Source organism: Trichogramma pretiosum, unplaced genomic scaffold (genome assembly GCF_000599845.2).
Source record: "Trichogramma pretiosum strain Unisexual culture from Peru unplaced genomic scaffold, Tpre_2.0 scaffold8, whole genome shotgun sequence".
In the NCBI taxonomy this organism is placed as follows: domain Eukaryota; kingdom Metazoa; phylum Arthropoda; class Insecta; order Hymenoptera; family Trichogrammatidae; genus Trichogramma; species Trichogramma pretiosum.
Window position 1 is genome coordinate 2,046,453 of NW_019641699.1, and position 14,640 is coordinate 2,061,092.

The 14,640-nt window shown below is 38.3% G+C and overlaps 2 protein-coding genes across 3 annotated transcripts; both read left to right on the forward strand.

Annotated features, from left to right (window-relative positions):
• Window positions 1-1,236: 1,236 nt before the first annotated feature.
• On the forward strand, window positions 1,237-10,851 carry LOC106653074 (alpha-N-acetylgalactosaminidase). Of its 2 annotated transcripts, none has more exons than XM_023462511.1 (8): window positions 1,237-1,252; window positions 6,945-7,144; window positions 8,764-8,938; window positions 9,157-9,331; window positions 9,427-9,521; window positions 9,822-10,181; window positions 10,263-10,427; window positions 10,511-10,851. In XM_023462511.1, the coding sequence occupies exons 2-8, from the start codon at window positions 6,984-6,986 to the stop codon at window positions 10,700-10,702; spliced, it is 1,323 nt and encodes a 440-aa protein (XP_023318279.1). In that variant the 5' UTR covers window positions 1,237-1,252; window positions 6,945-6,983; the 3' UTR covers window positions 10,703-10,851. The 2 variants fall into 2 exon arrangements, with proteins under 2 accessions (XP_023318279.1, XP_014227801.1); XM_014372315.2 differs by lacking the exon at window positions 1,237-1,252 and adding an exon at window positions 6,124-6,874.
• Window positions 10,852-11,014: 163 nt separating this feature from the next.
• Window positions 11,015-14,640, forward strand: LOC106653054 (DNA topoisomerase 3-beta-1). The gene is made up of 11 exons (XM_014372285.2): window positions 11,015-11,210; window positions 11,453-11,595; window positions 11,662-11,856; window positions 11,920-12,087; window positions 12,159-12,287; window positions 12,358-12,476; window positions 12,550-12,955; window positions 13,017-13,199; window positions 13,272-13,699; window positions 13,777-14,266; window positions 14,349-14,640. Exons 1-11 carry the CDS (start codon window positions 11,120-11,122, stop codon window positions 14,553-14,555), a joined length of 2,559 nt encoding a protein of 852 aa, XP_014227771.1. The 5' UTR covers window positions 11,015-11,119; the 3' UTR covers window positions 14,556-14,640.

Here is a 14,640-nt window from a genome sequence, read left to right on the forward strand (position 1 = left end):
AGGCGAGCCGCGTCTTTGATCGCTCTGTCGAGTGCTTTCAAAGGCAGCAGACCCGTTAATGAAAAGGTATGATAAATTTGGATAAATTAGTGCTCGGTTCCATTGATTATAAAACAAATGCAATCAATTTTACCCAAGAAAAGATGTGAAAGAGCAGTGATGATTTTGCAAGAGAGATTACATATTTCAGCATTTGGCCCAAATTCAATCGGGGTCTTATTTACCTATACACGTTCAAAAATTTCAGGCACTACAGTAAGTGCGCTAAAAAGCGAAATTGCAAAATATCGCTACGATCACGAAAGGATCGATACATAGAGAAATGAATCGTCATCGATCGTGTACGCGCGCGTTGAATGCATCGATCGTCGGCGCAAGTACGCAAGTGCGTTTGAAATAAGTGGGCCTGGGATAGAATGAATAAGAAAAAAATGCCTCCTTGCGCGAGCGAGCAAATAAGCAATCTCCCTTACAGAAAGTCCCGGCTGGCCTGAATTTCTCGACATCCTTCGCGCCATGCGAACCTCTCGCGTATCATTACATATTACACAAAGCGCGCGGCAAAATTTCGGCTCCCGCACTCCAAGACTCTTATCTCGTGCGACAGTGTGAAAATGCGCGCACGAAATATCTTGAGAGAAATAAGGTGAGAGAAAAAAAGTCGAGGAAAAGACAAGGCGAATACAATTATCGCGTGTTTCATCTACATCGTCGAGTTGCAATTGTGGCGCGTAGGCCAATTTATGATTTTGTTTACGCTGGCGAATAATGTAAACTTTGATGTTTAATGGACGGAGAGAAGGAATGAATTTTATCGCGTCGTCAGCCTTGCTTGACATAATCGCAATTCGATTGAACTGACAAATAAGAAGAAAATACGATGTTTCACGATAATTATATCGATGCGATAAATTGATTCTGTTGAGTTTCATATAAAGAGAGAAAAAGTTGCGGCGCTTTTGCCTAGGCCGCGCGATAAGAGAGAAGCAAAAGTTTGCGTTTCATCGAGTCTCCCTTGGTTTTGTCAGTCGCGACCCTTTGTCAATATATATAGAATTAATTGCAAATATCGCGAGGCAACGTACGATACGTGAGCCGGAGGAGATAGTGCGATCGGCCAGCTATAAGCCTCAGCTATAAGACATTGGACAATTTATATAAGTAGCGTAACGCCGAAGGCGCTTGTGTCAGTCGTCGGGCCTCTTGTGCGTCGGATTGCGAATAAGGAAGTCCAGCGATAAACATAAAAAACGTAAGCCTAACTATAACATTTCGTTAATTCAATTAAACTTACGGATACACAATGTGCTACGCTATGGGTGGTTTGTGTACTTTTATAAATATCATCGTGGCGCACAAGTGTATTATTTTCTCTACATCTATAGATTTACTTTCTTTTTGCCCGCCACGAATAGAGCTATATGTGTGTATCATGGCGTTCGTCATGGGCAACTTTCGATCGGACACGTTATATTTTGTATATATATATACACACGAGATACAGTAAATCGCATATGAATAGCAATTTTCCAACACCTACGAGCATAAACACACAGACCAACAGGTTCTCCGTGCTCCGTAGCTACGGTAATACGTTCCAAGGTGCAATGAACGTTCCTAACGTGCTGCAGCAGGAGGACTCTCTTTTAAACACTCGCGTCGCGTCACGATACACCTACACACACATAGACAGCACAGCATAGAATAACAGTTTGCTGCGCACGCCTGCTCTATTGCATTTAGAGGAAAATGAAAATGAAAGTGTTTCTTTCATTGGGCCAGCTGCACTAACTGAGCTACGAGCTTACAACTTTTCAAAGTCGCACAACTTGATGCTACATATGCCTGTTTTTCCGTTCAATTTAATGACCGAGAACAATTTTTTCTAATTTCTTCATAAGATTTGGAGTATCGAAAAACTTGAAAAAACCGTTGAAAAAAGGCCAAAATAAAATAAATCGAGCATAATGCTCAACTTGTATAATTATACATTTCATGAACTTAGCGAAACATTTTGCTTGATGCAGTTTTTTTCAATTTTTATTCATCGCGTTTTGATGCTATCGGAGTTATTTTGTATTAAGTTTTTAAACTGAGCATATATCATCATCGCGTCTAGCTCCAATGAAGTAATTAAATTGTCTCGCTCTCTGTTTTGTAGGCTTCGAGTGAAGCCAATTATTTTTCTGAGCATCGTCCAAAAGCCTGCAAAAGTATGTTTACATTTGCTAGCTTTGTCTCCTGCACGGAAATTTTTCTCGATAGCAACAATTTGTGAACGATTTGTACAATTTTCTCCGTTGCATTTAGACTTGCAGCTCCATTGAATGATCGGCTGATTCGACGACGTGAGCCGCAGCACGGCATTTACACAAAATACCCAAAACAGATATATTTCGGAGGCTAATAACTTCCCTTGCTTCGTTCGCCCAGTCAACTATCCACGGCACGCGCGTCAATTCATATTTTCACTCTCGCTTATTGAAGAAAAGAAAAACAGGTTTTATTGTTTCGAGTCTAGAGGCAGGTCAATGCATTGTATAGGCGTTTACAAAAATGTATTTCATAATTCAATAGCTCTCGCGATTGCGATTCGACAGCTGAGCTTTGTAACAAAGAGTCCCTGAATGACTACTTGTAGCCGAGCTCGTGGCGTGGATTTATGCGATACATTAGACGAATCGTATCATCCGTTCTCGACGTGCATAATGTACTACGGCAACTATATACGCACGCACGTAGCGCACAAATATATTATCCAACCAAGCTTTCAGCGGCAGCGAGTCTTTGCAATATATCCATATTCGCGGTATAATACACATGCGTTCACTGCACCGCTGCAGTGTGGCAGGAGTATTTTTACACCCAACTGCTGGAGCACTGCTACTGCTGCTTCCATGTGTAACGTACCTGCCGCGCGTGTTTTCACTTTCTAACTTTTAGCGGCGTGCAAAAATCAGAACTCCGCCACTCGTGGCTCTCGAGAAGCAGGCCATGCATAAACATTATACCAGCGGAGAAAGAAATATATATCGCTGCGCTAAGCTATTGTTGCTATTTCATATTGCATTGCACTCACGAACATACGCTCGATTTTTTTCTTTCAATTATATCGAGCCACGATAAGCTAGCTAAAGAGTTTGACAATTAAATCGAATCCGGACGCTTTCTTCGGTCTTTGAAGTCTTTCGATTATCGAAAATAGCTCGTTGCACGAGTCAAATGTAATTTCACGGCGATATACTTTCGTTGTGTCATCGGTCGGGCGCGCGCGCCTCCCAAGCCCCAGCGTCACGATCGCGAGACTTTGTAATAGCCCAATGGAAAAATCGTTATGTAAAGCAATATTCGTTGTACAGGAAAAAAGTCAAGTTAAGGAACGGTATGGGTAACGAAAAAAAACTGAGCAATTATTTTTCCCACGAAATGTATTAGCCTTTTTTAAATGCTGCATCATGTACAAACATTACCCTGTTGTATTATAATGTAGGCATCGTCGCGACGCGAAAACATCATCGTTGCCTTTGAAACGAAATACGTCGCCGCAGTTTACGTGTACACGACTCAGTGCTCCATTCACTATCGCTCCTATCGTTCATCTCGCGAATGTATACTTTTTTTTTTATCGACTTGCATCTCCGAGATATCGTGCACGTGTATATTAACGCTCGTTTACGCGTCTACGGCGCGTTATGCGAATGAACGTTTACACATTTTCTTCTTTTTTTTTTTTTTTTTTCTTCTAGTTTAGAAAACTTTCACTGTACACAAATCTGTCGAGGTATATTGGCTGGCACGGAAAAATTTTCCGACGATAAATGCAGATAGAGGAGAAAGAATATATTAAAAAAAAGTATAGCCAAGCCATTTATCGCTGTGATACGTCGTACGTGAGGATATAGTTAATATAACTCTGCCGAGTGCAACAGACGCGTGACTAGTTGGAGCGCACGTGAGAGAGACAAAGCAACAGAGCGAGAGAGAGACATTCACTTTTTCGACGGTTAATCTAATGAGACTGAGAGCAACAAAATTCAAAGTTATATATGCAGTTGCAAAGAAGAATCGTCGTCGCGAGCTCATTACACATGCGCAGCCAACGAGTCCTTGACCCCTTTGTAATTGTTCACGCGCGTTATTATATGCGCGCGATATTGCCGCGGCCTGTCTCTTGCTCCGAGTGACAGATTTAAATCGAATTTGCGCACATACCTTATTATTATTATCATCATCATCATAATGATTGTTTTGGCGGTAAAAGTTGCGCTTAATAATTTACTGCAACTCTTAACGACCAAAGCGTGATATGTATATTATTACCGATCTTTAACGCCGATCTCTGGCTACGTATCTGTGCACACGTACGAAGGCAAGTGGAGTGGCGTCGGCCGCTCTCGGTTTCTTTCGGCATTCGAGCGTATCGCTAATGCACCACGGCGAGAAATCGTGTATACAACCACATACGTGTAGTGTGCTCATTTGGAAACTCATGTAACCATCCGATCGTTGGCATGAAAAAAACCAACTTCACTTTTTATCCTCAAATTTACACCGTGGATATGTACTTATGTATGTAGCGATCTAACGTAGATCGATTATTTTTTCAGCTCGCATTGAAATCGCGTCGATGTTACGAAACGATTGCGAAGATATTAGAGAAAAAAAATCGATCCGCAATTTCGAATACGCGCACGTAATATGAATATGTATTGATATATTCCAGAAACGGATACGGCATTGCTTCGATCTAGCAAGATAATCGGTAAAATTATAATTTTTAATTCAATTCCGCTTATCTTCGAAGTCACTCGGAGAGGCAAGAAAAGCTGAAAGAAAATATTGATTCTTCGCCTCTGCGATGTCAAGAGTCTCGAGTATTTTCAATTCCCGGTAACGTCAATAATTGTTGGGAAATGATCGAGCGACCTTGCGAGGCGCTCGCTCGAAGGGCTGCAGGAAATTAATACGAGGCTCGCACAGCACTAGGCGACATTGTCTCGTTAATTATAGTAAATAATTTTGTTGTTACCGCAGAGAAATTGTTTCGGTGAATCGTAAAATTGTCCAATCGTGCGAATGTCGCAACGTGTCCGAGGCCTCTAATAATTCGACGTCATTATGCGGCGCGATAAATTAACCGAGCGTTGCGATCGGTCCGCGCGAGATCGGCTATGGCCAAAACGACGACGAGCAACGAGCGAGTTCCGTGCTTAGGCGAAAAGTAATTGGGATAATAAATCTCGAGCAGGCATACACGGTGCATTACGAAGCGCGAATGAAAACAACAATTGCTCCATTCTCGATCGAGTCATGAGTCGGGCTTGAAATCGGGCAAAAAATGTGGAAAAAAAGTATCGTGACTCGGGCATCTATATGAATTGCGCGATTTTTTATGGGAGGCGTGTACCGAGCCGGCTAAGACAGAGAGAGAGAGAGCAAACTGCAGACTTGACTCAACCTGTTACCTACTCCACTTCAACTCTCGCTCTCGATGCAAATAATCGCTTCCACAGAGCAGAGTAGAGTCGAGTACATATACAGAAGACACGTTGGCAACACAATTTCCACATCAGTCTTATTTGCTCGCGCGCGCGGGGGTGTGTATACAGCGCTACACGTGCATACACATGGGTTGCGCGAACGTATTTTATCCTGAAACGATTGAATGCAGAGTACCTTATGGGATCGAATGCAGCAGGCACTGCGCATTATGAGCGACGGGCAGAGAGAGAAAGAGAGAGAGAGGGAGAGGGGGGGAAAAGGGAGCGGGATCCATGGGAAAACGGTGATCACATCGCGCGCGAGTCTATCTTACACAAAGGATTTTCAACTGCTGGCAAACTTGTGTATATAGTCACGGATACACTCCCTCCGTAATAAAGGTAGTAGTAAGGTATTGCCTGCCTTCGACTATATCTGTATACATAATTATCTTTCTCGCTCTGGGCTCTCTCAGGCGGCTCCATGCTGCTGTGCCTCGAGTGCGACTATATAGCATATATAGTAAGTAATAGCAACCGAGAGCTCGGGAGTAAAAATGAAATGGGGCATTGGGTGAAAGTAAACTTGGCGCTGCAGCGAGTCGAGGAGCTAAGCCCGAGCTCGCCGCTCTCGGCGATACTCAGTCGTGTTTTGAACGGCTGCTCGATCGCACATGTGCGTCTATGCAGAAACATAAACAAAGTGCCAAGTTCCCTAGCAGTGCGTGAATCGAAGCTCGCGCGAGAGTCGACGACCTTTCCTTTCGACGGCTCTTACTTGTTTGTGCGCGAATCGTGCGGCGAGACTCGCCACCAATTCGAATTCACGCAGTCCACCGCGCAGACAACGCATAGCACACGGCTCCTACACATCCTACACATTGACGTATAGCACGAATAAGCAGAAAAGAGAGAGAGAGACCAAAAGAGCTGCCTACAGAAATGTGCCGCTGCTTCGTGCACTTTTGCTGCTGAAATTTACGTCGGCGATGATGACGATTATTACGACGAGTGGCGAGCATCAGTGCTACTACTACGATTACTCGTGTACCGAGGATGATGACGATGCGGCTGCGACTTTTTCTGCCTCTGCTGCTCGTGCTCTTACCGGAGCTGCTGCCTTAAATGAATAAAAACCTCGGCGAGCCGGTATCTCGTTCTTAGTGCGTGCGCGGCTGTTCCGCGCTAGCTTCAGCTTCTGCTCCGACCAATAACTCCTGTCAACGATTTATCTCGCTTCTTATTTAATTATTTTTTTTCTCTTCGCGCGCGTCCATATGATATTTATATTATCGACAACGTCAAATTGATGCTGCTCTGAGCCGCGTTCAAGATCGTTATCGCCAAGCGTCCGTTTTCATTATTATTGCTCGTCCATGCAGACAAATAACTCAGTTCGTCCAGTGATTTTATAAAAGTTTATCTTACCAAAGTATATGATACAGTCAACTTTTCGTAATTCAGAATTTTTAACCGACTGGACGACGATCGAGCTCACTCAACATGGGCAGCATCACGAATTTGTTGTTCCTTGCATTGTTGCTTCTTGCTTCTACAAGTGCTTTAGAAAATGGTTTGGCCAGAACACCTCCGATGGGTTGGTTGGCCTGGGAAAGGTTCAGATGTAATACAGACTGCAAAAACGATCCTGACAACTGCATCAGGTATGTTGACAATCTTGTTTTTCAATTACATATAGCCTTCAAGGAAGTCTTTTTGTGGATTGACCACATGTGCATGCACATATTATGCAAACAGCCAGCTTAACTCGAAAGGAGTTATGTTGACCGATCACAGACAACTAACTAACTAGACTTGTAGCAGATTGTGAGCTTAATAGAATATCATCATTTATGGCTTCTACATGAATTACCTTTTCCTTTTTTTTACATTTATTTAACTTTTAATTTTTTACAAAAGAATTATAAACTTCTACAGGTACCAGCTTTCAATAAAATGTTAAATGCTTTTGTAACTTTTGTGCTACTGCATGGTTCATATGACCATAGATTGAAAGTCTAAGAGAGTAAAAGTGTTATAACTTATTACTAAGCTTTCTTACTTATCTAAAGTACTAACTTATAATGTCATGAAATAGCAATGTCTTTTGAAAAATGATTTACAATTCACAGACTATAATTTTCCTCTTTGCTTCCTGAGACTGATATCGGTTATAATTATAATAATTATAGTATATATCTACTAAGCTTATGTAAAAGACTAATGATCAAGACCATGGTGACATTTTGCAATGAGTATAGTGTATTGTACTGTGTACAAATAGTGTATCTTAAAAAAAATGTCATACTTTTCTTTTTCAACTATACATTGTCACTATTGATTCACTAGTCATTCATGTCTAGTGGAACAGCAAAACAAAGAAATTATTTCTAAAGCCAATGAATCAATTATCAGATAGGAAAGTTTTTTCTCCAAGAGCTATTCAGTGATCAATGGTAAAGCAAAATTAGTAATGAGTATACAGAAACAATAGTATCAAGAAATAACTCTCTCTTTTTTTTCAAATTATTTTCAAGTCCTTTTTTCAATTGTACTTGAATAGATCTAAACTATCTTTCTTATTTACTATGTTAAACTTAAATAATGTTCTTAACACTTGATTATAATTAAAGCTTGAACGAAAAATCAATAATCAAGTAACACTAGAATTTTTATTTAATAATTTTTATGAAAAATTATCTTTTTAATGTTGTTTTTTTAAATTTGAAATGTAGATTCGCAATAGAAAAGCAATGAAATTTCACACTTTTCAAAATTTATTATTTAATATTTTGTAATAAATCGAAAAATAAACTATGGTCTTAAGATTATCATGTGAATATAATACATAGATTGTAAAAATACTATTTTCTCTCCCATATAATTGTATTTACCAAGATAATAATGACATTAATAATCTTTTAAATTTGCTACAAAACTGATGTATTCTCAAGATGCGTTAAAAAGCACTGTAAGTGAGAAAAACACTGATGTATAGAAATCTCTGCTCGTGATTCTTACATAAATTTTAGTATAGGTCAATATGTTCATGAGATAATTTAATTCATCTGAAATTAGAGCTTGTTAGAAGTTGGAATAAATTTTAAGCCAAGGTCTATTTACACTTTAATTGATTGAAATTTTTTTAATTAAAAAAAAATCGAAATTATCATACTTATACAAGCTTTAAATCATTTGATTTTCTAAACTTATAATTCTTAATACACTTTAAGGGAAAAAAAAGGAACACACCAAAAACGTCATTTTTTTCTCAAATTTTTAGCGATCGTCTATTCCGGACAATGGCAGATATTGTTGTGTCTGAGGGATATGCAGCAGTAGGATATGAATACATAAATATTGATGACTGCTGGTTAGAAAAGGAGCGCGATTACCGTGGACAACTTGTAGCCGATCGACAGCGGTTTCCCTATGGAATGAAGAGCTTAGCAAATTATGTAAGTTTATCATAATACTGGATTAGAATTTTGAAATTTTACCAACATTTTTTGTTTTTTAATTTGCTTATTACATGATTACACTTGGTTCGAAAATATTCGATATATTTCGTATAGCTTCACATAAACTTTTTGCATGTAGGAAAAAATCCTATAAAATTACTATTTTACTGGTGTGATTATCAATAATAGACAATCTTTTATTAATCGTTTTACAGGTTCATTCTAAAGGACTCAAGTTTGGTATATACGAAGATTTTGGTAACTATACTTGTGCAGGATATCCTGGTGTCTTGGGATATTTAGAAAACGATGCTGCTCTCTTTGCATCTTGGGATGTAGATTACGTGAAACTTGATGGTTGTTATGCACACCCCAGTGAAATGGATCAAGGTAATGAAAATACCTGTACTGGATAATAATACATTTTAACGGTGATTAATTTAATAAAACATTCCAAAAGTTAAAAATTTTATTTATTTTTACAGGCTATCCTGAATTTGGTTTTCATTTAAATCAAACTGGGAGACCAATGATTTATTCATGCAGCTGGCCAGTTTATCAAATATACGCTGGCATGCAGGTAAATACGTGTGGCAATATTAATAATCTAGTTTTTTTTAAAAATGTACAGGCGTGTATTAAAACGAAAGTTAGAAAGTATTGATAATCTAAATTATTTCAAAAAATTATAATCTATGATTATTAGCTTGTTGGCTTATATATACGCATACTTACGATAATTATTATAACTTCAAAAATTCTTGGGAAAAATCGGAAATAAGTTTTCGTTAAGAATTTCCAAATTATTTATAATATATTGAGAGCTGATGACATTAGTTTTGTGATTGATATCTTATTGCTTATAACAATTATTTTTCAGCCCAATTTCACTTCAATTATCAATCACTGTAACTTATGGAGAAATTTTGATGATATTCAAGATTCTTGGAGCAGTTTGGAAAGTATCATTGATTACTATGGGAATAATCAAGACTCAATAGTGCCAAATGCAGGACCAGGACACTGGAATGACCCAGACATGTTGATTATTGGCAATTTTGGTTTGAGTTATGAGCAAAGTAAAACTCAAATGGCTCTATGGGCTATTTTAGCTGCTCCTCTTCTCATGTCTGTGGACCTTAGAACTATAAGACCAGAGTACAAAGCTATTTTACAAAATAAGAAAATTATTGACGTAGACCAGGATCCTCTTGGCATTCAAGGTCGACGAATTTACAAGGTATGAAGACAATCTTTGATTATTATGTTCCCTTATATTTAAAAAAAAATGATTAAAATCAATTACAAATTTTTTTTACAGCACAAGGGCATTGAAATTTGGGCCAGACCCATAACACCTGTTTACCAAAACTATTATTCGTATGCTATTGCATTTCTCAATAGAAGAACAGATGGAACCCCATCTGATGTATCTGTTACTCTGAAAGAACTTGGTCTGCAGTACCCTGGTGGATACAGAGTAGAGGTAATAGAAAACACTATGGAAACTATGAAAACAAACTTATGTTCTTTCTTCATTTGCTACAATGAATAATTTTTTTTTCACAGGATCTGTACGAGGATGTAGACTACGGGGTTCTTACACCACAAACTAAGATTAAGGTCAAAGTTAATCCATCTGGAGTTGTGATTCTGAGATGCGATCTACAAGTTGATGATGTTTATGTATCAAATCAATATGCACAATACGCGCCACTAGATCAAGTGTTCAAAGTCAGACACAATGACTTCGATCAATGAGTGATATTCATAATTAATTTATAAGAAAATATACATATTTTATATTTATTCCCTAATATGATTTGTTTGAATTGAACATTGTGTGACCATACTTTATTAAGGCTGTAAAAATAAATAATTTGATTAAACATAATATAGTTTTAAGAAAACTCATGCATTTTTATTTCATTTCAATCTTTCATTTTACCGCGGTGATTCAAATTCGTTAAAAGCTTACTTACTTACCAATCCCGTATCTAACTCAAAAAAGCTGCCTGCTGCGGACTGCGGTGTAGATATATACGCGATGGAGGAGCCACAGTAGCAATTTTTTTTGTAAACGAAAATAACTCATTTTGACAGGCGATGGATCTATCAGAATTTATGGGACTAATTTTTTAATAGATCATTTTGTTTTATATCTTATATTTATTCGAGATGAAGACTGCTTTTATGGTGGCTGAAAAGCCATCTCTGGCTGCATCTTTAGCTAGTATATTAAGCAATGGTAGATGTACTACACGGAAAGGTAGGTTAAGAAACCGAGTGTTTTCTGCTTTTTGAATAACAAATAGTTTCCCGTTCTCATAATATGAGCTTTTAATTAATGCTCACGGCTCAAAAATACGTCTCAAACTTTGAGTCTGGATGAATAATTATTTGTGTAATAAATCCATAAAATTTTAGACATTTTAATTTCAAGATTTCAAAATGGTTTGTTTATTTTTGTGTATTTTTATTGTTTAACAATGTTTTTTGCATTTGTATTAGGTTCCAATGGCTCATGTTCGGTTCATGAATGGGTTGGCCAATTCCGAAATGAGACTGTTAATTTTAAAATGACTTCTGTATGTGGACATGTCATGAGTTTAGATTTCATAGGAAAATATAATAATTGGGATAAAGTTGATCCTGTAAGTTTGAACATGTATGAATTCACATCAGAGAAACAGGTATAAAAATATTTTTTTATTTTTCAGGCTGAGCTTTTCAATTGCCCAACTGAAAAAAAAGAGGCTGTACCAAAATTGAAAATTCCTTATTTTCTAGGAAAAGAAGGGGGTTACTGCGATTATTTAGTTCTATGGCTTGATTGTGATAAAGAAGGTGAAAATATTTGTTTTGAAGTAATTCAAGCAGTTCAGCAAGGTTCTTCAAGGAGGTTGAATCCAAATGTAAATTATCTTTATTTTATTTTGCGAGTGATTAACTGAACTACATGAAATTGTTTATTTCAGGATATTTGGAGAGCTAAATTTTCTGCTATTACTGATAAAGATATAAAATCAGCTTTAGCAAATCTTGCAAAGCCAAATGAAAATGAAGCAAGAAGTGTTGATGCTCGACAAGAACTAGATTTGCGAATAGGCTGTGCCTTTACAAGATTTCAAACAAAATTTTTTCAAGTAAGATTATTATGCATGATAAACAAAAAGTATTTGTATTTACTTTATTATTTATGTTTGTTTATTCGTAGGGAAAATATGGTGATTTAGATGCATCATTAATTTCATATGGTCCATGTCAAACTCCTACATTAGGATTTTGTGTTCAACGGCATGATGAAATACAAACTTTCAAACCAGATCCATATTGGGTCCTTCAGGTTAATAATAAAATTAATGGTATTGGTTCATACAACTGACAAAAACCTTAACGTACAAAATTATCTTTAGTTGACAGTTAAATCACCAGATGGTCAGGATGTGGTCTTGAGCTGGAGTAGAGTTCGATCTTTTGATAAAGAAGTAGCTAATATATTTCTCAGTCATGTAAAAGAACACGAATATGCTGTGTAAGTTTAAAGTTTGAGATTATTTAATTTTCTTTTAAATTCATACGAGCTGAAAGTAATAATATTTTTGCAGTGTAAAAAGTATTCAGAGTACAGAAAAATCAAAAGCCAGACCCATAGCCCTTAACACAGTTGAGCTGATGCGAGTCGCTAGTTCAGGTCTTGGTATGGGTCCACATCACGCCATGCAAATAGCCGAGCGTCTTTATACACAGGGATACATCAGTTATCCACGTACTGAGACGACGTCTTATCCTGAAAATTTTGAATTAACATCGACTCTAAAGCAACAGCAGAACAGCCCTGATTGGGGCGATGAAGTGCGACAAATTCTCAATGCGGGAATTAATAGGCCAAAGAAAGGTCACGATGCCGGTGATCATCCTCCTATAACGCCAATGAAATCGGCTAGTAGAAATGAACTCGATGGCGATTCTTGGAGACTCTACGATTATATTACGAGACATTTTATAGCAACTGTAAGTAAATTGTAAAGAAATTTCAACCATTTGATGATATGTGTATGGTGAATTTCCACAGCTTGCTAGAGATTGTAAATATCTCAGCACAACAGCCAAACTCGAAGTTGGTACGGAAACATTTTCAATTACGGGCAATTCGCTCATCGATCCCGGTTATACGAGTTTACTCACATGGCAAGCTCTGAGCAGCAACGAGTCATTCCCAAGATTTTCGATAGGTGACAAAGTCAAAATCGTTGATGTATGTATTACTTGAAAATAGCTGTACTTGAGATGATAAATTTCTGCAATGCAAAGATTATTGGATTTTCAGGCCAAGCTTTTGGAGCTGTTTACTCAACCGCCAGACTATCTCACAGAATCGGAGCTCATCACGCTTATGGAAAAACACGGTATCGGTACAGATGCTTCGATTCCAGTGCACATAAATAATATTTGCATCAGGAATTATGTGGCAGTTGCTTCGGGACGCAAACTCGTACCAACTTCACTAGGCATCGTTTTAGTTCACGGTTATCAAAAAATTGACCCAGAGCTCGTATTACCTACCATGCGCTCGGCTGTCGAGGAGCAACTCAATCTTATCGCTCTTGGTCGAGCGGACTTTCACGATGTGCTATTACATACCGTGGAGATATTCAAGCAAAAGTTTCATTACTTCGTGCAAAGTATCGACGCTATGGATCAGCTGTTCGAAGTGTCCTTCTCGCCTCTTTCGGCGTCTGGAAAATCGCACTCGAGGTATGTTTCACGGATTTTAGAAAGAGGTAAAGGTAAATTACAGTTTTGTATTGATTGTTCAATTGAACCTTTCACAGGTGTGGAAAATGCCGCCGTTACATGAAATACATTCAATCGAAGCCGTCCCGTCTGCACTGTGCTCACTGCAACGAGACTTACAATTTGCCTCAGAATGGCAACATCAGAATTTACAAAGAACTCAAATGTCCACTCGACGACTTTGAATTGCTTTCCTACTCGACAGGCTCTCGAGGCAAAAGTTATATCTTCTGTCCTTACTGCTTCAATAATCCTCCCTTCAGAGACATGAAAAAGGGTCTGAGTGGATGCAACGCTTGTACGCATCCGACCTGTCCACACGGACTTAATTCTAATGGTCTGTCGAGCTGTCTCGAGTGCGAAAGCGGCATCCTCGTATTGGACCCCTCGGCTGCGCCCAAATGGAAGCTGGTCTGCAATCGTTGCGATGTTATAATCCATCTGTTTGAAGGTGCCCACAAGGTGAACGTTGAAGCTGATGAAGTTTGCGACTGCGGAGCTCAACTTGTTGCAGTTGAATACAAGCAGGCAAGTACTAATTCAAAAAGAAAATAGAGAGAAAGACAAAAGTGCGAAAAGTTTATTGATTTTTTATTTTTCAATTCAACAGGACAAAAGCAAACTTCCGAATGAGGAGACAGAAATGACAGGCTGCGTATTTTGCACCCCAGCCTTTACTGCTCTAGTAGAGAAACATAGAGCCGTAGCTTCTAAACCTGTAGCAACACGAGGTCGTGGTCATGGCAAAGGTCGCAGTCGCGGTAAACCAAGACCACCTAAAGATAAGATGGCCCAACTCGCGGCTTATTTCGTTTGAAAAACTGGGATTCACCTTATTTGCTTCAAGTATAGTAAAAGAAATGAAGCACTAAGTGAAGCAAGAATTATTTATCATTACACAG